Source organism: Mastomys coucha, unplaced genomic scaffold (genome assembly GCF_008632895.1).
Source record: "Mastomys coucha isolate ucsf_1 unplaced genomic scaffold, UCSF_Mcou_1 pScaffold15, whole genome shotgun sequence".
NCBI classification, from domain to species: Eukaryota; Metazoa; Chordata; class Mammalia; order Rodentia; family Muridae; genus Mastomys; species Mastomys coucha.
This window is the reverse complement of record NW_022196897.1, coordinates 26,768,922-26,795,207: the sequence shown is the minus strand read 5'-3', so window position 1 is coordinate 26,795,207 and position 26,286 is coordinate 26,768,922. Positions and strand designations below refer to the sequence as shown.

Sequence of the window (26,286 nt, the reverse complement as noted above, 5' to 3'; positions counted from 1 at the left end):
GCGCCTCACTCGCCCGACGCTGAGTCGCACACGGGCGCATGCGCGCGCGGAGATCCCAGCCGGCGCGCTGCCACTTCCGGCGCGCGGCAAACGTGCGGTTCCGGGTCGGTGCTCGGCTCGTCGGCCTGAGGTGGGGGCCGAGCGCCCTCGGGAGTCCGCGGAGGCGTGGCTGCTCTTAGCAAGTGCACTACCGGAGTCCCTGGACGCAAGTAGGCCTCCCTCTCTCTCCCATGGCCTCAGGCGGTCTACCGCGAGATGGGGACTGATGGACCTCAACCTAGGGGTGGGGGCGGTGCGAGAGTGCTCAGGGGACTCGGGGCGAAGGCTGCCCCCTTAGCCTGGGGGTCTGGAGCTGCCCTGCGCGACCTAAGCCAAGCCACCACTCTTTTCAGAGGCGCGGCCTCCCTACTGTCAAACAGAGGTTGAGCCCCTCCCTTGGTTGACAGCCCTAGCAGGGCCGCAGCTCCAGAGCGAGCCAGAGGGAGTGGGATCCAAACTGCGGTGACCTGCACCTCTGGACCTTAACCATCTGTCTGAAGTTTGCTGTCGTTCTAGCAACTTAGTGCGAGTAAGGGCTCAGGGACCAGACCACAAGCCTGACCAGCTGTGAGAATCAGCTGAAAAACAAATATTGTCACTGGGAAGCCTTCAACTAATTCAAGATGTTTTGCTCAGAACTCCTAGGGAGACATGAATGTAGGCACCAATGCAACGAGAAATTCTTAGGCTGATCACTGGGACCGAGCAGCATCTCTTTGACAGTAGTACAATAGTGGCAAGGTGTATTTGCCCACTTATTCAGCCCTGCCCCCCTTCTTTTGTCCCGCTCCAGCTGAACATTTTGATCTTGCACTTGAAATATTCAACCTATTTTATCTTTGTTTTCACACAGAGCAGTGACTTTGACCTCCAGATTGTTTTAAATATAGTAGATAAGACAGGTGAGTACAATGGTTTACAGATATTGGGGGTAAAGTTTTGAAGGATTTTGTAGGCTTAATAGATAATCTGAAGTGGTAAAGGTGTCATCTTTCGTCATACAACAGAGTGTATTCTTCACAAGAAGTGAAAAGTTAAGGTTGAAACAGAACAGTAGGAGTTTGCTTTATTTTGTTTTGAGACAAGATCTCACTATGCAGCCCTCCTTGGCAGACCTGGAGTTATGTAGACCAGACTTACCTTAAACTCACAGAGATCCTTCTGCCTCTGCACCACCACACCTGGCCCAGTAATGTTTTATATACCATTGAGGGAAGGAAATTTTGAATCTCATATTAAATATCATATGGGGAGAAATTGTGGCTTGATGTAATATTATCAAGCACAAAAAAAAATCATACATTTCCACATGGGTGTGAAAATTTAAATTTGGTATCTGATGACTATAGTTAGTCTGGGTTTCTTGGTCGTTTTTTTTTTTTTCTATGTTGTAACTTTTCCCCTCTCTAGGAAGAAGCACCTGATTGAAAACCAGGGATTCAGTTGCATATTTTATATCTTTTGACTTAAGGAGAAAAAAAACCCACTAAATTCTTAGTAAATATATTATTAGAAGAAAGATTCAAAACATTAAGTCATGATTACATGTTGTTGACCTGGAAAATTTTACATGCTCCATTGCTAAAACAAAAGGTTGAGGTTTATGAGTCAGCTCTGTGTTCAGACACTAGCCCTATATGCTTAGCCTTTCAGCCCTCAGCAGGTTATTCTGCCTCCTTGACCAGATGTCCTTATTCATATATGTAAGTGAAGCACCTGAATGTTTTTAAATGTTTAGTAATTATGTTCTATTATGTGTGTGTGTATACTTATTATGAAACTATTTTGAAACCTGAATCTGACAGCTGTTTAACTTGGAATTATCTCTTTCATCTGATTAATAGATCCTGTGTTGCCAGAATTCTTTGGCCCAATTTAAGTGGGATGCAACTAGCCTGGAAGTGTGAATGAATTTCATTCACTGAGAAGCCTAGGGGTTAGTTTCCCCTGAAAGATACCCACACAGCAAAAATGTTTGCAAAACTAAAGAAGAAAATTGCAGAAGAGACTGCTGTTGCTCAGAGACCAGGCGGCACTACAAGGATCCCACGATCTGTGAGCAAGGAGTCTGTGGCCTCCATCGGAGCTGACTCCGGAGATGATTTTGTAAGTGTCTTCTCTTTCTTTGAATGTTTGAAGGAGTCAGTGTATGTTTCCTAAATACTACTGCAAGACATCTCTCCAGTAAAAGTTTTTAGGTTATTTTGTGCTTTTCCTAGTTTATAGATGTAGAAAACTCTGCATTTCTCATTTTTCATTCTTACTAGCATTTGCTTTGTTATTTTTTATCCATTTTTCCCCTTCTATATTCTGTGCATTACTCTCTTATTTTGATTTTCCATTTATATAACTTGTGCATCTTTCTTGATTTAGTCTATTAAAATTTACATCTTGCCCTGTGTGATGGCACATACCTTTAATCCCAGTACTTGAGAGACAGAAGCAGGTGGATCTCTTTGAGTTTGAGGCTAGCCTCATCTACAGAACTAGTTCCAGGATAGGCAGGGCTACACAGAAAAACCCTGTCTCAAAACAAAACAAAACAAAAAAATAAGTAAATGAATAAATAATGAATGTATGTATTATGTACATCTTGTTTTCTCCATAAGCATAAATTTTAAGTCATTTTCTGTGAATTGTGATCTTAAATTAGCCAGAATGCAGTTTATTGGGAAATTTGATGGAAAATATCACTATGGATTCAATATCCTATGTTGTTCATAAAGTATTTGGGTTTGTATGCATGTGTGTGTGTTTGGTAAGATTTCACAGTATGCTGCTTTTATCAGGAAAGAGTAATGCTTGAGTATTATACTAAGGTAAATGACTCTTTAAGGGATTTTAGTGATTGATATATTCTTACATATGAATATATATAACATAAAAGCAGGTTTATTCTCCAGGTCTACAAGGAAGAAAGCATGTAAAGAACAATGTATATGTAAAGTGTAAGTCATGAAGCAAATCTAGTGCCCATGTAAGAAGTAGAATGTTAATAAATGCTGTTAAAGCCACGTATGTGATACTTCCAAATTCCCCAGCTGTGCCAGATAGGCAGTAGCCTAACCTTTCTATTTATCATTTTCTTGCTTTTTAAAATATCTAAACATTTATGTTTGAGCTCATAAGTAATTTATTATTTAAAATTGTATTTGGGGGCTCATGAAAAGGGTATGCCGGGAGGCAGAGGCAGGCAGATTTCCGAGTTCGAGGCCAGCCTCGTCTACAGAGTGAGTACCAGGACAGCCGGGGCTACACAGAGAAACCCTGTCTTGAAAAACCAAAAAAAAGGGGGGGGGAGGGGTTATGCCATACTCTTCTTGGGTTTACCTTTTTTTTCTTTAACTCAGCATTTTCCAAACATGCATCTATGTTCCCTGAAGATATGACTCATTTATTTTTACCTTTACTAAAATGCCACCGTTTGAAAAGGCCATGTTTTATCTTTCTTCTTCTGGTGATTGACACTTGAATTGTTTCCATGGTCAGCTGAGTCTTGTCTTTTCTTCCTCTACGTGAATCCAGGTCATATTACTTGGTAAAAGCTATTAGGTTATCGGAGCAGAGCAGATTATCGTTGGCTCCTATATCAAACAGAAAATGGGAGTGGCTGTTTGATCACCTAGCTGAAGAATTTAGTTTTAATGCTGAGTTCTGCAGCAGAAGGACCTACTTTCCCTTCATGTTGATGTTATATAAATGAAGTCTGTCATCTACAATCTGTTCCAGGCATAGAGATTGACTTGAATTTAGGGACTACTTGGCTTTGAGACTTTTCCAGTAACCTATTTGAATTTAAGTGATTACATAGTCTGATCCTCACTCCCTATCTCTGATCACTCATATCCAACTGAGTATATTTCTCTAAACAGACATCTTTCCTGTGTCATCTCAGATTCAAAATGAACAAATTGGACTCCTTAACTACATCTTTAAAACGTGCATTTCATCTTTCCAAGTCCTTGAACAGAAGCTAGTGCATAATCAGTCAACAGCTATTTCGGATTCCATTTCCCAGATGTCTCTAAAACTTCCCTCTCTACTCCATTTATTTGTGTTTCCCTTTTACCCAGGTTTCCTTTTTTCCTGGATAAAAGCCACCAATCTGGGTGCCCTGCCTCCAGTAGCTGTTCCTCAAGATAATCTTAAAAGTAAATCTATTCATGCCTCTTAATGCTTAAAACTCTGTAATTTAGCAGTGGTGGCACACGCCCTTAATCCTAGCACTTGGGAGGCAGAGGCAGGCAGATTTCTGAGTTCGAGGCCAGCCTGGTTTACAAAGTGAGCTCCAGGACAGCCAGGGCTATACAGAGAAACCCTGTGTCAAAATTAATTAATTAATTAAAACTCTGTAACTTTGTCCTCATTTTCAGGAACTCATTATTGTGGTATATAAACTGATGGCTTTGTCATAGCTTACCTGTCCAACTTGATCTTACTCAACTTTCTTATACCCTATTCTAGATCCATATTTAATTTATTGAACTTCCTGAAACAAACTTTATTGCTTCCTGCCAAGAATTGTTTGTCTATACTATTTACTCTCTGTAGAATGTGTTGCTCTCTTTCATTCTGTGTTGTTCTGGCAGATTCTTGGGCATCCTTCAGAGATTTTCCTCTCATGTTACTTCTAGAAAAACCCCTGGGGCCCTGACCCTTTCCTCCTGAGTTTGGTGAATATTTTCTCTTTCCTCAGTAGTAGCACCTGTTACTCTGAATTGCTAGTGCTGACTCACTTCACGGTTATTCCAACAAAACTAGGAGTTCTATGAAAGGCAATAAGATGAAGCACTTAACTCACACAGGTCAGTTATAAAACCAAGACCTGGCCTTTATTTTCTTTTTCTCTTGAAACATGGTCTTACTTTGTAGGCCTAGTTGGCCTCAATCTTAAAGAGATCTCTTTGCCTCTGCTTCCTGAGGGCTGAGACAGGCGACACCTCACCAAGCTAAATTTCATTTCTTGGTGCATTATTACTGTGTCACAGTGGACAGCTTCCTTCACTTTTCTTTGTTTAGTTCCCATATCTGTGAAACAGAAATCTAAACTGGATCTATCTTTATTAAAGTATATGTCAGGGATCTCTCAAACCATCCCCTAGGCTGGGTGATATGCCAGGAGTACTCAGTGTAGATTTTCTTTTTTTTGTTGTTGTTGTTTTTGTTTTTTTAATTTTTAATTATTTTTAGGTACAGAAAACTTAGTGTACATTTAACCCAATTTAGTGGTGAGTTCTTTAGCGTTTGCCCTTTCCAGCTTGGCAATTCGAGCCACAGACTTAGGACCCAGGACGTTGCCTCCTCATTGGTGACGGATCTCATCATATCTGTCATTATAATTGGTCCTAATAGCTTCCACCAGCTTAGCCAGAGCACCCTTGTCTTCCGAGTTAACCTGTGTGAAGGCAACAGTGGTACAGGTCTTCCTGTGGACCAGGCGCCCCAGCCTAGCCTTTCCCTTGATAATGCAGTAGGGTACCCCCATCTTTCCACACAGGGCAGTCAGGAAAACCACCAGCTCAATGGGGTCTACATCATGGGCAGTCACCACCAGCTGAGCCTCCTTGTTCTTCACCAAGGTGATGACTGTATTGACTCCGTAGGACAGGTGGTCTCTTAGTTGGGACGTCCCCTTTGCTAGCAGCTTTCTTCTCAGCACGGGCCAGTGGCCTTTGCTTCTTATCTTGCTTTGTCTCTGGTCTGTACTTGTGTACAAGCTTAAGCAACTGAGTAGCTGTTTGCCTGTCCAGGGCCTGAGTGAACTGGTTAATGGCAGGAGGTACTTTGAGACGCTTATAGAGGATGGCTCTTTGCTGCTGCAGCCTCATGTATCGAGGCCATTTGACGAATCGTGTTAGATCTCTTTTGGGCTGGATGTCCTGCCCAATGCCGAAGTTCTTGGGCCTCTTCTCAAAAAAAGGATTGACCACCTTCTTGGCCTCCTGTTTCTTGGTGGGGGCCGGGGCCACCTTCTACCCCTTCACCTTCTTTCCTTTGGGCATCTTGCTCGGCTGGTGGAGAGAGTAGATTTTCACTGACTGCTGTCATCAGGGGAGATATGGGAAAAATGCAACTCCTACAGTAGTATACTCTGTTCCCCAAGAACTGAGCTGTGACCATACTTGAAAAATGTCTGCTGAAGGATGCTGTACACTGTGATGCACAGACAGGCATGCAAACAAAACACCAAAACATCTAGGAAATATGTCTTTCCTATAGAAATCCTATAGGCCCCGTTCTTAGTAAGTATTTCATAGTCAGCCTCTGTTGTTGCTGCTGCTGTTTTAGGGAAGCCTGTTTCACCACTGTTCCTAATGTTTAGCACAGTGTAAGAGCCTAGGGTATCTCACAAACAGTACAAAACAACTTGTTCTGTTTGTGTCTCCCATGGCTCACCACTATTGGCATTAGGAAGTAGGACCTTTGAGAGAGAAGTAAGTCAGGAGCCCTGGGTATTTAGGATTAGTGCCCTTATAAGAAGCTCCAGACATGCCCTTCCTTTTCTACCATGCAGCAAGAAGGTTCCCATCCATGAACTAAAAAGTGAGCCCTTACCAAACTAAACTTTCCCTGGGCCCTGATCTTAGTGTTCTCAAACTTCATAACTAAGAAGGCCATTTCTGTCATCTAAGTTACCAATTGTCGTGGACTGGGATTTCTCCCGGGGTCTCTTATTCCGCGGGACGATGGGTTCTGGCCAGGTGGACACGGGATTCGGCTTTTGACAAACAGACTACACACGGGTGGTGTAAAATCTGAGTGTATTTCTTTAAAAATGGCATGAGGCTTTTACAATCATTACAAAAGAGAAATAAAAAATCTGGCAGCTAAACAGTTGAGGTACCTCTGAGGCTATTTAAAACATACTGGGTCTAAAACAGCAGCTATCTCCTCTGAACTGGTGCTGCATCCCCCAGGCCCAAGTAAGTGTAAAACAGAGAAGACAAGTAGGAGAAGATGGTATGTAATAGGAGTAAATGTGTGTCCACTTCTGCTCTGGGGACTGACAAGTGATGCTTTATACTTGTCATACAGCTCCTCATACAGCTCTGTAAGGTCAATCCAAGTCACTGTCACAGTTTGCCATGAGGGAAACAGTTGGGTAATAAGACCAGGTTCTTGCAGCTAAGAAGTGGTGAAACTGGGGCTTGAACCCAAGTGCTGTGACTCCACAAACTACTTTTACCTGTCCTTGAAACTGACACTGAGAGGGGTTAAGGCTCACTGGAAGAGCACTTGACTAACATGTGTGAGGCCCTAGATTCAATCCCCAGTACAGAATCTTTTTGTAAGTTCTAGGTTTCTAGCTTATTCAATACTAGACAAAAAAAGAAAGAAACCAGCTCCCAGTAAAGAGTGAATGGCAAGTACCTGAACAGTTAAATAAATGTTTAAAATGCTTGGAAATTGTTCATCCACCTATAAAACCATGATGGAGATAAACTGTAAAAACAGTATGAAAGATGAGGTATTATTAGTATTATTTTCAGTTTTGTTTGTTGTGATAACAGAGTTCTGCCTAAGTAGAAAAATACCATTCTTAGAAATGTATATTAGCATTCAGAATGAAAGGTCCAGATGTATATTATTTGAACCTCATCAAATAAGAATTGAAGAAGTAAATGTGAGGAAAACATTTGAGGGGCAAATGGGAAACGATTGCTAGGCCACTCTCCCTACTTTGATGTAGTTTTGAAAACTTTTTATAGTAAAACCAAAGACTCGGTTGTCATCAGGGTGACACGTACCTATAATCTTAGCATTTGGGAGGCTATGGAAGGGAGATCTTCAGTTCAAGGCCAGACTGGGCCATATAGGAAAACACTGTCTAAGAAATTTCTTTAAAAAGTAAAAAGACTGTCTTTAAGTGTTTTAAATTTTGTTTACCTTCCCCCACATGTGTGTATGATGTGTATTAAGTATGCACATAACATATGTATATATGTACCTATGTATGTATATGTGTGTGTATATATATGTGTGTGTATATATGTATATATATATGCAGGTATACTTACCTGTGCAGGCATATGTGGAAGCTAGAGGTCAGCTTTGGGAATCTTCCTCAGTTAATCCTTACATTTTATTTTATTTTATTTTATTTTATTTTATTTTATTTTGGTGTTGTGTGTTTGTGTATGCATGTGGATGCCTAGGTGCACACACTTGCAAAGGCAAAGAGGAAATTGGGTGTCTTCCTCTTGCTCCCTAACTTCTTTCAGATTGGGTCTCTCGCTCAATAAGAAGTTCCTTTGAGCAATGCAGGCTGGCTAAGGAGTTCTTGTAATCCACTTGTCCTCCCCTAACACTGGGGTTCAGGTACATGCAGACATGTTTAGTATTTTTTCTGGGTGCTTAGAAATTCAACTCACATCCTCATGCTTGCCCAGCAAGCACTCTTACCCACTGAGCCTGGAACTCACCATTTTGCTATGATATCTGCCTGTCTTCCTCCCACATAGTACAGGGGTTACAGGAATGGACCACCATATCTGGTAGATCCAAACTTACATCTTTCTACAGTGGTTCTTTATCCACTGAACCATCTCCCCAGCCACTATTTCAAAAATATTTTGTAAATAGCTTACAAATTAGTAATCTTCCTTATGGCATTTTCGTATATGCTTAGTTTTGTTTTACTCATCCCCCCCACCCTCCTTTCCTTCATCTCATTGTTCTTCATTAGAAGTAAAAGAAGAAGTAGTAGTAGTAGTAGTAGTAGTAGTAGTAGTAGTAGTAGTAGTAGTAGTAGTAGTAGTAGTTGTGACAAGATAGGACTGAATATCCAAACTGGAGAGATGGCTTATTGGGTAACGGCACTTGCTACAAGCCTCATTACTTAAGTTTGATCCCTGGGACCCATATGGTAGATGAGAACCAACTCCTGCAAATGTCCTCTGACTTCCACACAAATGTACATACATAAACATACATGCATGCATGCATGCAAAAAATTCGAGGAAATTTTGCATATCAGCTAGGTATGGTGACTTATGCCTAGAATTCAGGAATTCAGGAAGCTGAGGCAATAATACAACCAAGTTCAAAGCCATCCTAAACTACAGAATGAAACTTTTTCTCAAAACCAAGAAGAAACATCTCCCCCTAAAGTAAACTATGTCTTAGCAGTAACAGATGATATCCAAAGTAATAGCAGTATGAATAGACTTTTAAGTTTTGAGGGTTTTTTGTATAACCCAGGCTATCCTCTATCTCAAAGAGATATGCCACCTCTGCTTCCTGATCTGGGTGTTAAGGCCTGTGTCACCATGCCTGGCATCCCAAAAATATTTTGTTTGTTTGTTTTGAGACAGAGTCTGACTGTCCTGCCTGTCCTAGAACAGCCTACATAGAACAGGCTAGCCTTAAACTCAAAGATTCCCCTGCCTCTGCCTCCCTGCTAGAAATTAAAGGTGTGCACCACCACACACAACTTTCCACAAGTTTTAAAATAATTGACTGTTGGGGCCTGTTGGGGTGGAAAGTAGATGCCTATTTATATATTGAACTATTGGATGCATGTTTTCTGTGAAAATCTGATACATTTTGGAGATTTAGTTTAATAACCTTTTGTTTTGTAAATGGGGATACTGAAGCTTTATCAATACAGGACAAAGTCTTAACCATGCACAAGATATGGTTCTTTGTTAAAGACCCCACCCCCTTCATTCCAGGAACTTAATCTTTAGAAGACAAAGTGATCTCTTATTTTGTATTATATTCTCAGTGTAATATGATCATAAGAACTTATTTATTTTATACTGTTAGATAAAGGACTACATTTATTGCAGTAGCTTACACCAGCATAGACTTATGTAACATATACTTGTGTGACAGCACCTATGGCTTTGATGTCACTCAGGAAGGTAGTGTCACTTCTACTTTACAGGTGGAGGAGGAAGACCTCACTAGGAAGGCTTCAGTGATTTAGTCAACTAATATATAATAAATATAAAGAAGAGGTGTTGCTTTTTTAGCTAGTGCTGGCTCACAGGGCGAGAGACCCACATGAACTGTTCTTCCGTTTCATCTGTCCCAACAGGCTTCCGATGGAAGCAGCTCCAGAGAAGATCTCTCATCCCAGCTTTTGAGAAGAAATGAACAGATACGGAAGTTAGAGGCCAGACTTTCTGGTATGTGTTAAGAAGCCATAAACAGCGGACGTAGGCCAGGTGTCCCTCCCCTGCTATGAGCCTGCTTTATAGGGTAACTCTATAGTAACTTCCACATACCATCTGATCTCCTAGTCAGAAAGTTTATTTTTTAAAAGCATCTATTTTTCTGCTCCTGAAGTTTCTAGCCACAGCTATAAAAAGTGTTTAAAGTTCATGTAAAGGATGGTGTGGTGCTGCAGGCCTTTGATAATAGTTCTTAGGGAGGCAGGAAGATTGTAAATTCAAGGCCAGCCTAGGCTACATAGCAAGATGCTGGGGGTCCAGGAAGGGGAGTCAGAGAAATGGTTCAGAGGGTCGGTGAACCAGCTGCCAAGACTGACAACTGAGTTTGATCCCTGAGACCCAAGTGGAGGAAAGAGAACACCATCTCCTGAAAGTTTTCCTCTAATGCATGCATGTGCACAGAAAATTAAAAATTAAAAAAAAAAAGCAAAAAACATGAAGCTTGAAGACTATCTTTTTTTTTTCACAATAAGAAAAAAAGTGTATATAGAATAGATTTGGCCATGTTCCACCATTAGCATAGCTTATTTTTGGGTATAAAATTATAAGGACCACTATCTATAGGATAGGGAGTGATCAACAGATGCTACAGATAAGCTTTGGTGCTATAGCTCACATCACCCATGTGAGTCTTGCTCTGGAGCTTGAGGCACGTTTTACTGGTTTTCCTAACTTTATTACCTGCTTCTTCTTCTTCTTTTCTTCTTTTTTTTTTTTTTTTTTTTTTTTTTTTTTTTTTGGTTTTTCAAGACAGGGTTTCTCTGTGTAGCCTTGGCTGTCCTGGAACTCACTCTGTAGATAGACCAGGCTGGCCTCAAACTCAGAAATCCGCCTGCCTCTGCCTCCCAAGTGCTGGAATTAAAGGCATGCACCACCTCCACCTGGCTATTACCTGCTTCTTTAGGAGGTGTAAATCTCATTACATATCTCTCTTAGTTATTGTACTACTGTCGCTGTGAAGAAACACCATGACCAAGGCAGCTCTTAAAAAAAGAAAGCTTTGTTTTGTTTTGTTTTGTTTTGTTTTTAAGACAGGGTTTCTCTGTATAGCCCTGGCTATCCTGGAACTCACTCTGTAGACCAAGCTGGCTTCAAACTCAGAAATCTGCCTGCCTCTGCCTCCCAAGTACTGGGATTAAAGACATGCGCCACCACCGTCCAGTCAAAAGAAAGCATTTAATTTGGGGTGCTTGCTTTCAGTTTCAGAGGTTTAGTTTAGTCCATTTTCATCATAGTGGGGAACATGATGATAGGCTACTGTGGTACTAGAGAAGTAACAAAGACCTATATCCTGATGTGAAAGCAAAAAGAGACATTTGGCCTGGTGTGGGCTTTTGAACCTCAAAGAACCCACTCAGAGACACAGTATCATCAACTATATCACACCTGCTGTTGCAAGGCCATGCCTCATAATTCCTCTAAAATAAGGCCACTCCTTGGTGGCTAAGCAATTCAAATATATGAGCCTGTGGGGGCCATTCTTACTCAGTTCTTATTCTGTTCAGTTTGCAATTTACATAGCTCCCATTATATCCTTTAACCAAACAAGGCATGTTTGTACTAGAATTGTGAGTTTTTATATATTTTTTTGACAGTGAACATATTTTGATGACTTTGTCCTGTGAAGTGGTTCATAACTTATATGTCTCCTTTTGTTCTTTGACTTTATGCCAGTTTTGTTGGAGTGAAAACAGTAAATTAAAATTCACTGGATTGTATGTAAAATAGATTTATATAGCTGTCAGAAGTTTATAGCATTATTCACACTATTGTTAATCATGTTTTCTTCAGGTTCAGCTTCTTGGAATCAACAAGATAAGGCACACAGGTAGTAAGTGGTAAAGCTGGGATCCAAACTAAGATTCATATGTAGCTCCAAACAGTGTGCTTGAAGTTAGTTGTTAGTATCTTGTACACCTATCTATAAAGTTGGTTGTTCTGTCTTCATACTTGTAAACAGCACTAGTGACAGAAGTGAAGTAACTATTCCTTAATCTTGGAAAGCACTTGTAGTGTTAGTAAGTGCTTTTCCCAATACAGAAAGGACAGTGGTTGGCCTTGACATTTGTCAGTCCACTTCACATGTTAGGAATTGTCTCTAGACAATTGTTATATGAGTAATAACAATAGCAGCTATGTTTTACTCATCACTGTGTGCCAAGCACTTAATGTATAGATTACTTTAATGTTCCCTTTGAAATTATGTAATTAGGCCCAATGTGTAATTAGGCAGTTTAATCCCAGCACTCAGGAGGCAAAGGTAGGTGGATCTCTGAGTTTGAAGCCAGCCTGTCTACAGAGGAAGTTCCAGGACAGCCAGGGCTACACAGAAAAACCGTGTCTCCAAAAGAGAAAGAAATAGATATTATTAGTACCGATTAATAGATGAAGAAATTAATATTCCAGATCAGCAATTTACTTAAGATTCTTAGCTAAGAACTGACAAAGTTGAGATTTGAACTACTCTCTGCTTTTATATTATATACCAAATGGTTTTCTTTGGCACCCTAGATAATTCTTTCATCTTTGAGGTGACCTATATCACTCAGTTCCTGTATAGAAAGGGAGCACCTACACCAGTCTAGAGATTGAGCACCTAAACCATAAAGGCAGTTCTATGCTAAAGTATTTGCTAAAGGCAACAGGGAATGGGAACTCTCTTAGTCTCTGTTCTACTGCTATGTGGAGAGATTATGACCAAAGCAACTATTATAAAAGAAAACATTTAATTGGGGGCTTCCTTACAGTTCCAGAAATTTAGTCCATTGTTTCCATAGCTGGGAATATGGCAGCGTGCAGACAGTCACTGGAGGAGTAGCTAGAGTTACATCCTGATCCATAGGCAGAGAGAGACGGACAGACTGGCTCCACGTAGCTTTTGAAACCTCAAGCCCACCCCTTGTGATATACTTCCAACAAGGCCCTACCTCCTAATCCTTCTAATACTTTCAAATAGTCCCACTCCCTGATGACAAAGTGTTCAAATATATGTGCCTGTGGAAGCCATTCTTATTCAAACCACCAAAGGAACACTGAGACTTAGAACAGATGAATGGAGATGATGGTAGGTTTTTCATAGCAGGTTTTTTCTGATGACCAGGCCTAGCCTAATTGTTGTTCTCTGTCAAGGCTAAACAAATCTACATGTTTGTACTCACTGTTTATACCATGGAAAGTTTGTACTATTCCTGTTTGCCTGTGTCATTCATTGTTAATGGGAGGCTTTCTACCTAGCTTTTCTTAGCAGGACTGGTTTTCAGGTTAAGAAAAATCATCATCATTTTCATTCTTTTTGTTTGTTTTTTGTTTAATTAACTTCCTTCCTGATGTTTGTCCACTCCTGGTATGTGCATCACCCTCCTCACCCAAGACTATGCTGAACAGGTCCGAAACTTGCAGAAGATAAAAGAGAAGCTTGAAATTGCATTAGAAAAACACCAGGATTGTACGTATTTTTTTTTCTGCTTTCTTTAATCTTTTCAGGCTTTAGCTTTTTAAATGAATTTGTATATTATTACATGTACTCATCAGAATTCATATCTCTGTTTTATACTGTTCTTACTGAGATTGATGTGACATTTGACTGAAAGTTATCAAGTATAAGCATATTTGTGTTGCTTTATAGGTGTACTCATCTCTATCTAGTGACTGATTGCCCTTAGGTTTTAGTATAGTCTAGTACCTGGCCCTTGGGTCTAACCTAGGAGAATGTTTTCAACATAGTTTTATTACTGTTATATTGATTGTGGGGAAGCTCTGACATCACTATACCAACAATAAAATGGACATATATTTTGTTAAATTGCCCTAACTTGTTCCAATTCATGTTTTCCTTGGGTATCCAAGAAAGGTGGTACAGGAAGTCAGAAGAAAACTAAAGAAAGCTTTTGTTTTGTTGTTGTTGGTTTTGATTTTTATTTTGTCTTTCAATTCTGATGAAAAGGTAGTAGCCTTCACTCATAGCAACCTTGGTGTTTTCTGCCCACCTATCTTAAGTGTTTGTCATGATACCATTCAAAAAGCTACTGTTTGATGTCTTTACTATTACAGAAAGCAAAAGTAAGGACTCAGACCCTTACCAGGGCAAAAAGGTTCTAGAAACTTGAATATTTCACAGTGCCATAATCCATTTCTGTGACCTTGCTTCTTTCATTTAGTGACATTTGTAAACTCCTCACATGAGCTGTTCATCATGCTGTTTCTGAAGTATTTCCATGTCTCAAATAGAACCTCTTTGTTAACAGCTTCCATGAGGAAATTTCAAGAACAGAATGAAACATTCCAAGCCAACAGAGCCAAAATGGCAGAAGGACTGGCTTTGGCATTAGCCAGGAAGGACCAGGTATTTAAATGTAGTACTGCCCAAGGCTCAGAAAAGATTTCACTTAGGGACCCAACTTAAAAATCATGACACAGACCTGATAAAAGTCTATATAATCTAGAAGGAAAGGGTTGCATATAAGTTCCTTAAGTTTTTATTTGACCTTTTCTTATGAAATCAAATTTGACAGTTTAATCATGAAATGTGTCTAGAATGTGAGAGAGTTATTCTCTGTGTTTCTTTGTAAAATAGAAACAATAAGTGATGTGTCCATTATCTACTAGTGAGCCTACAAAAAAGATCTCACCCTCTAAAAAGTTGTCCCCAACCCTACACCCCCAAGCACCTGCCTCTTCCAGTATAATTACTGGACATTACTCACAGCAATTCGCATAGCCCTTCTGACCCTTTCTCCAAAATCAAACGTAGACAGAAGGGAACTCTTGATCCCCATAGAAACAGCTACTGCAAAGTGCTACATGAATAGCAATAAAAGTTAAAATAAACCAAGTATGGTGCATGTTTATAATCTCAACATTTGGGTTGATACAGGAGGACAAGGTATTCAAGGCCAGCCTGGTCCATTTGAAACTCTGTCTCTAAAAGAGAAAGGGGTGGGGAATAAATTAATTAATACAAAACAAAAAAAAGGAAAAGGAAAAATAATATTACAGTAACTATGGGGTATGTTATATTTGATATAGTCATAGTGGTTTCTTTTTTTTTTTGTATTTTGGAGACAGGGTTTCTCTGTGTAGCCCTGGCTGTCCTGGAACTCACTCTGTAGACCAGGCTGGCCTCGAACTCAGAAATCCGCCTGCCTCTGCCTCCCAGGTGCTGGGATTAAAGGCGAGTGCCACCACTGCCCAGCTGTCATAGTGTTTTAAATTAGTATAAACATCTGTTTCATAATATTAATCCTGTAGATAAATGGTTAGCTTGCTTTAAAGTATAAATATAAAAGCATCATCTACTAGTACTCAATAGGTAACTATGGTGTGTGAATATATGTAAAATGAGAAAAAAATCAAAAAGTAGTATATTGTTTTGTAGCTATTGTGATTGGACCTTTTGTACCAATGTTATTTTCCTTGAATTCTGTTTTGTGAACGAGGAGTCTAATATCCCCTCTCCTTTGTCATTGACCAGAGGGCATAATACATATTAGAAAATTAAGCAAGAGAACAGACAATTTCCAAATACTCTTCTTGGTCTTGCTTCCGAAGGCTTTCAGTAAATTGATGTCTAAACATCAGCCATGTGACCCAACTCAATAGATTGTAGCTGCCCACTCTCAAGAAGTAATAGCAGTGTTCCTGGAGGACACAGGAGAGCAGACGCCTGCACACACCTTCAGGCTAGATTGTATTCTAGAATTTTGTGTAAAATTCATTTTCCTTTTTTGTTTTTTTTTATGGTCATTTAGCATTCTTTTGTTTGTTTGGTTGGTTGGTTTTTTGTTTGGTTGATTGGTTGTTTGTTTTCAAGACAGGGTTTCTCTGTGTAGCCCTGGCTGTCCTGGAACTCACTCTGTAAATCAGGCTGGCCTTGAACTCAGAAATGAGCCTGCCTCTGCCTCCCAAGTGCTGGGATTAAACGCATGCACCACCACTACCCAGTTGACATTTAGCATTCTTAATATTGAACCAATTCTATGGGTATTTTTTTGTTTATCTATGTTATTGTGTGTCATTCCTTTTGTTGTTGATTGATGACTTTTAGGGGCAAGTTGTTTTCTGAAAGTCTTAGTGCAGATTCTCTTCCCTGGAAAACTTACTTCTCCTTTTGTTTTGTTTTAGGAATGGTCAGAAAAGATGGAACAGCTTGAAAAGGTCAGTCACTTTTGTTTTATGCATGCTGGCATCATCTGTGGGGTTTGGGAACCATTTTCTCCAGCCAGCATTAGTTGATAAAGGCCCATAATCCCAGCTACTCAGTAGACTGAAGCAAGAGTATTGCAAGGTCAAGGCCTGCCCTGGCTTTGACCAGAGTGAGTTCAAAACCAGCCCTACCAACTTTGTAAGATTCTATTCTTTATTTAAAAAAAAAAAAGGCTTGTTAAGTTCTTATGTGTTATTTTTGTCTGTGTGACTCTGTGCCATTTGTGTGACACATGCAGGCCAGAACAATTGGACCCCGTGGAACTAGAGTTACGTAGCTACTTGCCTTAGTTCCCAGGTATTGGGAACTTTTCTGGAATAGCAATAAATTCACTACTGATTTAGCCACCTCAAAATTCTTGTAATGTCAGAAGTGGGAACTGGCAACGTGGTTCAGTGTGTAAAGGTACTTGCTGCCAAGCCTAATGCCTATATTCAGTCTCTAGAAACCACATGGTAGAAGAAGAGATCCATCACCCACAAGTTGTTCTTTTATCTACACATATATACCATGGTACACACAAGCCCATGTTCACATAAACATACACATACATATACACACACACACACAAATAAAAAACATTAATAAAAATAAATCTCATATATTGTGCCAAAATGAGACTCTTCTCCCTAGTACCCAGCTTACAGTACTGGTTGCAGCAGTCCTTGAAGCAGGACACTAGGTGCTTGGAATAATTTCAGTAGCCTGCCTCTTCTTCCTCCTTAATGGGCATGCTGGATATCCTTTGTTGGCTCTTCCTGTTGTACTCTCTGCCTTCATCCATTTCCTTATTTACCCCAAGGCCAAAGGTTGCTACATTAACTGGGCTTGGAGCCCTCTGGCTTTAAGTGGCCTCTTGGGAACAGGAAGAATGACAGTGGAAAGAGAATAATTCAGATATTTATTCCTCAACTTTGTCCAGACAGTGTTCCTTGGATTTCCTTAATCCTGTGACCAAAACAGTTAAGCTTCCGTTGGACTTCTGGTTCAGATGGACACTTAGAGAGATGGTTTTTCTTATAATCTCTCCCTCTTTTTTAGTGCCTTTTTTTTTTTTTTTTTTTTTTTTTTTTTTTTTTTTTTTTTTTTTTGGCTTCACAGGTAAATTGGTTCTGCTTCCTGTTTGGTTGTAGGCCTTGATTGACCCAGTAGTCACATTGGGAATTCTGCCTAACAAAACTAGGGGAACCAGAACTTTGCTCAAGGATTAGCACTGAAGAGACAGGAGAGCCTCTTGACTAAACAAAGATAATATTCTAGTACCACTGATCAATGGGCTACATAGGCAGCTAGTTGCTTCATAGCAAAGCCTGTCTCAAAATAATGTCTAGAGACGGGAGAAATGGGGAAAGGCACTTGTGGCTAAGCCTGGTGACTTGAGTTTGATCCTTGAAACCCATAAGTTATCATTTGACCTCTTCCCATGTGTTGTGCCAGGTATGTGTGTGTTTACAATCACACAATTTAAAAACTAATTTTAAAAGTTCTGCTTGTACAATACAGATTTCTAATACTTGAGTTGCCTAAGTTGGTGTCGTCTTCTTACAGGATAAAAGATTTCTAACATCTCAGCTGCAAGAAGTAAAGAACCAAAGCTTGAGCCTTTTTCAAAAAAGAGATGAAATTGATGAGTTAGAGGGATTCCAGCAACAGGAAATCAGCAAAGTAAAACACATGGTAGGTGTTTCAGTTTTAGAAGTTCAGTAATAGTATCAATGAGCGGTGAGCCTTTATGCTTCAAGAGACCTGCAAGACTATCAACACACTCCTAGTCTTTGTTATTAACAACATTGAAATGTTTTCAGGTTCATTAAAAGTAGAAAAGTTCTGCCAGGCAGTGGTGGTGCACGCTTTCATCCCAGCACTTGGGAGGCAGAGGCAGGTGGATTTCTGAGTTTGAGGCCAGCCTGGTCTACAGAGTGAGTTCCAGGACAGCCAGGGCTACACAGAAAAACCCTGTCTGGAAAAAAAAAAAAGTAGAAAAGTTCTATTTGAAATGTATCTTTTTTACCTTCTGTGTTTTTTTTTTTTTTTAAGGACTACACATTCAGCCCAATTCTCATCTCACAAAAATATCATTCTCTTTTTTTCTTTCTGTGTGATGCGTGTGTGTGTGTGAGAGAGAGAGAGAAAGAGAGAGAGAGAGAGAGAGAGAGAGAGAGAAGGCAAGCATATGCCACAGCTTGTGTGTGGTCAGGAGACAACTTTCAGGAATCCATTCTGTCCTTGCAGCATGAAATCCAGGGATTGAATTCAGGGAGTAAAGCTTGTGAAGCAAGTTCCTTTACCCGCTGAACCATTTCAGTGGTCTGACTATCTGTTTAAACTATGTTTTTAAGCAGTGACGTAATGGAACATTATGTCTTCTTATCAGCTTTTAAAAAAAGAAGAATGCTTGGGGAAGATGGAGCAAGAATTGGATACACGAACCAGGGAACTTAATCGTACTCAGGAGGAGTTGGTGACTTCTAATCAGTTGTCATCTGACTTAAACCAGCGGCTAGAAGAATTGCAGAGACACTGCTCAACGCTGGAAGAACAGAGGTTCTTGCTTGGTCTGTGGGGCCCTTGGGAGAGGTGTTGGTGTAGCATTGCTAAAGCCCACCCACATGTCCCCATTGCTGATTACAACTTTTTTATCTCAGTGCTGGCAAAGGCTTCTGGATTTATCCTTACATGCCTAGCCCTCAGACCCTCTACTCCATCACAGCACTGACTGACTCTCCCTCCTCTGTGTAGTCCTACTAAGCAGTACAATCTGATTTGAATTGTAAAGTTACTGAATACTCAGAGACAGAATTCATTGCTTAGCCTTGGGTGGTTTTCCTGCTTCTGCTTCTGAAAGCCAAGGAGCCTTTTCACAGAGATAAACTTAGTGTGGCTGTAATAATAACACTTGCAGCCTGAAATATAAGAAGTCGTGTGCGTTCTTCCTTTGGAGAGTAATAGAGGAAATATCAAAATTTGCTCATTGTCTGCTTTCTTTTAATGAAGAGATCACTTGACAGCTTCAAAAGCAGGTGCAGAACATAAGATTGTAGTCCTGGAACAAAAGGAACAAGAGCTCCAGGCGATCATCCAGCAGCTTTCCATTGACCTACAAAAGGTAAAATCAGGAACATGAACAGGGACTTCCTTCTGTGTCCCACAAGTCTACTTCCTGTTCTAGACAAATTGTGCTCATGGAGAGCAGCTACTCAGCTTCCCAGGTTGCTGAACAGAAAACATGGTATTTCCAGATGTGGTGGTACATACCTATCGTGTAGGAACTTTAGAAGCTAAGGCACTTCAGATTGGTTTTAAAAATAATGTAAGACCCCCATTTATGTATGTATGTATGTATGTATGTATGTATGTATTTTATTTTTTTTAAAGAAGTGGAAGAGGTGAAGGGGGGAAAGAAAACATATCCTAACAGGAATTCTAAAAACATAGTATTAGGCTGGAGAGATTGCTCAGCGGTTAAGAGTACTGACTGCTCTTCCAAAGGTCCTGAGTTCAGTTCCCAGCAACCACATGGAGGCTCACAACCATCCATAATGAGATCTGATACCCTCTTCTGGTGTGCCTGAAGACAGCTACAGTGTACTTACATATAATAAATAAATCTTTTAAAAAACAAAAAAACATAGTATTTATTTATTTTGGTTTTGATTGACAGTCTAAATTGCTTAGGGTGGTCTAGAACTTAGAGTTATTTAGCCTCAGTCTCCCAAGTAGCTAAGATTAAAAGCTTGTGCCCCTGTACGCATATAAAGTAAAGCAAGTCGTTTGTTCTAACCATGTCTTATGGGCCTGGGAGTTTAGTGTAGCTGTAGAGCATGTGCTTACTGTAAGACCTTGAGTTCAGTCCCTAACACCATAAAGAAAAATGTCTTAAAGTACTACATAATAGACCTTGAGTAGAAGAACGCGTAACAGGCACTGACATGCCCAGAATATTTCTTGGATTTACATCATTTTTATTTTTGTTTCTCATTTGGTTGAAAGAAATGTATTGCTCAGTATAAAGAAAACAGTAGTCCTATGCTAAATTCTGAAAATAGATACATGAACAATAGTAACTGAGTATGAAAGACTTTTTTTCTTTTTGTTTGTGTGTGTGTGTGTGTGTGTGTGTAGATTAGAAGTCAACCCACACTGAGCAGTGGTGGCACATGCCTTTAATCCCAGCACTTGGGAGGCAGAGGCAGACGGATTTCTGAGTTCGAGGCCAGCCTGGTCTACAGAGTGAGTTCCAGGATAGCCAGGGAAATGCAGAGCAGCCCTGTCTCAAAAAAAAAAAAAAAAGTCAACCCACAATAGTCAGTTCTATCTTTCCACTAGGTAGGTCCTAAGAGTAAAACTAGGTTGTATGGCTTGTTGCCATGTGCCATAACCTGCTGAGCCATATTACCAGCCTGAAGGATTATTCTATTTTTCACTATGTATATGTGTGTGTGTGTATATATGTGTATATATATATATATATATATATATATATATATATATATGGTTTATTTGTTTGCGTGTTTTATGTATATGAGTACTTTGTCTACATGTACATCTGTACACCAGAAGAGAGTATCAGATCCCAGATTCCGTTACAGATGGTTGAAGCCATCATGTAGTTGCTGGGAATTGAACTCAGAAACTCTGGAAAAGCAGTGCTTTTAACCGCTGAGCCACCTCTCCAGCCCCATCCAATATATTATGATCATATTCTTTCCTCTCCCCCAACTCCTCACAGATGGCCCCTACCCCTCCCTACCTGCCCAACTCTTATGTTCTTTCTCTTTCTGTTTTTCTGTCAGTAGTTTATTTGCAGTTTTATCTAGTATAAGCATTCAAGAATTACTCTATTTTTTAGAGGTTGCTCCTTGTAAACATTCTTCATGTCTATTAAAAGGATAAATTAAGCATCCTTCTTTCTTTCTTTTTTTAAAAGATTTATTTTATTTATTTTATGTGTATGAGTACACTGTAGCTGTACAGATGGCTGTGAGCCATCATGTGTATTACTGCTGGAAATTGAACTCAGGACCTCTGCTGACCCCACTTGCTCCGGGCCTGCTCGCTCCGGGCCCGCTTGCTCCAGGGTAATTCACTGTAGCTGTCTTCAGACAACACCAGAAGAGGGCTTCTGGGTGTCAGATCTCATTACGAGTGGTTGTGAGCCAACATGTGGTTGCTAGGATCCGAACTCAGGACCTTCGGAAGAGCAGTCAGTGCTCTTACCCGCTGAGCCATCTCGCCAGCCCCAGCATCCTTATTTCTTAAGTAGCTGGTACCTTACTATAAAAAAGGGTGCAGCAAATCCAGATCCAAAATACACAGTCCTCATGGCCAGCAGCTACCTTTTTAATGGAAAATGGCAAATTCTTCCTTGGGGCCTACTTCCCTGTGGCTCTGCTGGAAACTCATCAAGGGGTACAAAGATAGAAAGTGGAAGAAATGGCCTCCTCCTTCCCCCTTCCTTTTTTTTTTAATTATTTTTTTATTTCTTTTCTTGTTTTTCTTTTTTTTTTCCTTTTTTTTTCCTTTTTTTTTTTCTTTTTAAAGAATTGTTTGGCTGGAGAGATGGCTCAGTGGTTAAGAGCACTGACTACTCTTCCGGAGGTCCTGAGTTCAAATCCCAGCAACCACATGATGGCTCACAACCATCTGTAATGAGGTCAGACGGCCTCTTCTGGTGCGTCTGAAGACAGCTGCAATGTACTTACATATAATAAATAAATAAATAAATAAATAAATAAATCTTTTTTTTAAAAAAATGCTGGTTGTGGTGGCCCACGCCAGTAGGATTTGCTGATGGAGGTTGAGGTAGGAGGAAAAGGGAAAAAAAAAAAGAATTGTTTGTTTCAAACAAGGTTATACAGCTTATTGGCATGTGCCTTAATGTACTGAGCCATATCATCCATATATATACATATACTGTACAGTCTTCATTACACACCATAAAAGGTCATCAGATCCCATTACAGATAGTTGTGAGCCACCATGTGGTTGCTGGGAATTAAACTCAGGACCTGTGGAAGAACAGTCAGTGCTCTTAACTGCTGAGCCGTCTCTCCAGCCCCCTAATTTTTACTCATATGTGCATTTGTGTATGTGTTCATGAACTTGTGCCATTGCATACATGTGGAAGTCAGAGGACAGCCTTCAGGAGTCAGTTCTTTCCTTCTGTCATATGGGTCCCATGGATTGAATTCAGGCTGTCAGGCTTAGCAGCAGATGCCTTTAACCCACTAAGCCATCTCACTGGCCCATGATGGTAGGTAGCATTGCTAAGAGTAATGGCAAGTGGAGGTTGAACAAACTTAAGAAATGCTGAGGGGACAAACAGAATTGGATATCTTTGCTCCTGGCTTGAGTATCTAAGTTGTTGATACTACCAGTTACTACTTAGAGAAGTCATCTTACACAAGTTACAGGAAAGTCAGTTAGTACCAGGGTGGTGAGAGAGTAGGTTTTTATTGTTGTTCTTAAGAGCCACATATGACTTCATAAACTTTACAGATAAGAATAAGGATAAGGAAAATATGTAATAAACTGCTGACACCTTGTGTATGAATTCTTCAGGCTAAGGGAACAGTATTTCTCTAAGTCTTCTAGGTGTCCTTCACAGTTCCATCTCATCCTTTATCCCTTCAGAAATAACCACAAGTTGGCCATAGTGGTCCACACCCTTAATTCCAGCATTCAGAAGGCATAGGCCAGCCTAGGTCTATATAGTTAGACCTTGCCTCAAAAAACAAAATAATAATCATCATCATCATCTAGCACAGCTATAGATTGTTTTAATTCTTGCTTTATTTTATATTTTCAAGATATTTGCTTCCTATACAATATCTTCATTTGTTCTCATTTTTCTTAGTATTATATAAATGAAATCATTCTGTAATTATTCTAAACCTTGCTATTTTGTTTTATTGAGACAGAGTCTCACTATGTAGCTCTAGCTGCCTGTAACTCACTATGTAGACAAGGCTGGCCTTCCATTCACAAAGATCCACCTACCTCTGCCTTCTGAGTGCTGGGATTAAAGGCATGAACCACCATATCCACTTATATCCCCAATCTTAGAGTAACTTTTATTTTAGGCTCATACCTGTGAAGCTTAGTGTGGCTAGAGAGTAGATGAAGAGGAAGACTTAAGCAGGCTTAGCCACAGAGACTGTTTGGTAGCATTTCCATTAGTCTGCCCAGATGTCAAAGGCCTGATATAATACAGCCAGACTAAAAGCATCGAAGTATGCGATCCATAAGAAGAGTAACTGGAGCTGGGCAACTGATTCTATGTTCTACCTAACCAATACAGTAACTTGTGTAAGATGACTGGTCTTCAATGGAATGGGTCACCATAGTGTTTCTCTAGTTCAAATTATTATGCAACAGAACAAGTGCAGGCTTGAACCCTGAAGACCAGTTTGAATCCTTACTGTGCCGCTGAGAGATGTCTCATTTTTTGTAACATAGACACAATGAAGAGTGATTGTAAGGACTAGAAATAGTGGAAAATGTTTGCATGTTTGCATACTGGAGCTACTTCTGTTGCTACTGTGGCTGAACTGTGCTCCTTGCAAGTATTTCTATTACACTGGTTTGCATTATAATGGGAGAGGTTTGGACGAAGCTGCTTTCCTTCCTATCTTAACATTCATCTTTCCTGCCTTACCTGCTTTCTGAATATTGCTACTTACCTCAGCATTAGCCTTTCTGGCCTCTTCCACCCAGCTTCCTGGCCCGGGTGAACTTATATGCTCTTCGCATATAATGTCTGTTCTACTAAATAGCCTCAAGGGAGGATGGATTTATTTTAGGTTACAGTCTATCTTAGTCAGTGTTCTATTGCTGTGAAAAGATACTATGACCAAGGTAAATCTTACAAAAGAAAGCATTGGGGGGCTTGCTTACAGTTTCAGATGTTTAGTCCATTATCATCATGGGAGGCAGGGAGCATGGTAGCATGCAGGCATGCACTAGACCTTGTAATATTTTCAAATAGTTCCACTCCCTGGTTACTAAGCATTCAAACACATTAACCAACTGGAGCCATTCGTACTCAAGCCACCACTTAGTTCATTATTGAGGACAAGTGAAGGTGGCAGGAACTGCAAACAAGTCGTCACATTATATCCACAGCCTGGAGCAGAGAGGAAAGAATGCATACATGCTCACTTGTACTTACCCCTTCCCCCCCCCCCCCCCCCCCCCCCCCCACTTAACGCCAGGGACTGGGCTGGGTTTTCCATATCAATGTAATCCAGACAACTGCCCTACAAACATGCCCACAGACTAACCTGATGTAGATGACCCCTCACTGAGACTCTATTCCAAGGTTGTTTTAGATCGTGTCAACTTGAGAAACCAACACACTGCTCTTTACCCACAATGCTGTTTCCTCTCCTGACTCTGTTTAGGAGGCCTAGTTTGAGCATCTCAGAGTTGATTCCCTACTGCCTTTACTTTCTCAAGCACTTCGTATGCCTGTGTCTTAGAGGATGATTATGTTGCTGTATAGTTAGTTTAGTTAGTTGTATGAGTAGTTTATCTGCACTTCCAGACATCAGACTTCTTGGGTTTTGGTTTGGTTTGGTTTGGTTTGGTTTTTTTGGTTTTGGTTTGGTTTTTTTGGTTTTGTTTTTGGTTTTGTTTTTTTGACCTGTAAATTTTTGGACAGCAACAGATAATGTTTAATCCTGACAAAAGTTTTTTAAATTGTGAGGTTGTGCATCCATTCTTCAGAGTCTTCCCACATGTTGAAGTCTTACAACCTGCACTCTTTTGGAAGAAGAAAATGGGCATCCTCAGTGGATGAAGATCTTCAAGATCTTCAAGATCTTTGTGCTTGTGTATTCAAAGCTTCTTGGATTCTTGGATCTAACATTGAACAGCATATGAAGATTGGTAGTGATAGAAAGAACCAATTCCTGTTCTGTCACCATCATCACTGCATTCATTGACGGAATGTCAGGCTGAAGTGTACACCATTGTTCTGAGGCCAAACTGATATTCACTATGGCCCATTGGTTCCTGTCATTTGTTTCAGAAATTCTCTTGTTGCCCTTAAAGCAGTTATCTTGGCTTTCTCCCTCTATACCCAGAATATCATTATTGTTTTCTGGTTTGTGATGTTTGTTTATTGTCAGTGCTAGGGATTGAACCCAGGGCCTTAGGAGTGTGATTCCAAAGATCATTTCAGGGACACTGGGAACTTCTTTAATAGGATTGGCCTTGCTGCCTCTACCAGACCACAGGTGCTTCAATTGGTTATCATGCTTGCTTCTTATTGCACTAGGTTTCTTTGCCTGGTGCTTGCTTCTTGCTATGGTAACTCTCCTTCTTTAAGGTTGCTGGTTCTGATCTGGCATCTCTGTCCTGATTTTCAAAGAAGCTTTTTTGGTTGTATGTTTTTCTGTGATGTAATTGAACACAGAATTTCAGGGAAACATGATACAACAAGGCAGGAAAGAGAGCTAAAAGGCCTTATAGTGTAAAGAGAACTTAAAGAATGCCTCTGCTTTCCCCACCAGGTCACTGCTGAAACTCAAGAAAAAGAAAAAGTCATCACACATTTACAAGAGAAGGTTATATTCTTGGAAAAGAGACTAGAACAGAATTTATCAGGAGAAGATCATGTACAAGAACTCTTGAAAGAGGTAACGTCTGCTCATGCTGACCAGTATTAGAAAGGCATGGTATTGCATATGTTCTGAGTTTCTGATCTGGAGGGTTAGATGAAAGTTCGTTGCAACTTTGTATAGCTCTTTTGGGCCTCAGACTTCTGGGGTCAAGCCATCTTTCTCCCTAATTTCCCTAGAAGTCAGGACATAGCACAACACTTGGCTTATTCAACTTTGGATTGAAATAAAAATAGACTTAGCT

At 40.2% G+C, this 26,286-nt stretch overlaps 1 protein-coding gene and 1 pseudogene across 4 annotated transcripts in view; one reads left to right on the top strand and one right to left on the bottom strand.

Moving 5' to 3' along the window:
• The first annotated feature begins 76 nt into the window (after nt 1–76).
• Golga1 (golgin A1) overlaps nt 77–26,286 on the top strand; it is a 50,067-nt gene continuing 23,857 nt past the window's right edge. For 2 of the 4 annotated variants that reach the window (XR_004118565.1, XM_031370128.1), the window contains exons 1-11: nt 77–209; nt 893–941; nt 1,884–2,145; nt 10,082–10,172; nt 13,588–13,662; nt 14,462–14,559; nt 16,338–16,370; nt 17,968–18,096; nt 18,794–18,963; nt 19,414–19,525; nt 25,935–26,060. Coding sequence is in view for 3 of the 4 variants with exons in the window: in XM_031370128.1 (XP_031225988.1) it covers nt 2,011–2,145; nt 10,082–10,172; nt 13,588–13,662; nt 14,462–14,559; nt 16,338–16,370; nt 17,968–18,096; nt 18,794–18,963; nt 19,414–19,525; nt 25,935–26,060 (969 nt within the window). In the remaining variant the exon portion in view is untranslated. The remainder of the gene's footprint in view (nt 210–892; nt 942–1,883; nt 2,146–10,081; nt 10,173–13,587; nt 13,663–14,461; nt 14,560–16,337; nt 16,371–17,967; nt 18,097–18,793; nt 18,964–19,413; nt 19,526–25,934; nt 26,061–26,286) is intronic. The other 2 variants (XM_031370129.1, XM_031370130.1) reach the window with 2 other exon arrangements.
• Nucleotides 5,252–6,047, bottom strand: LOC116090122 (annotated as a pseudogene).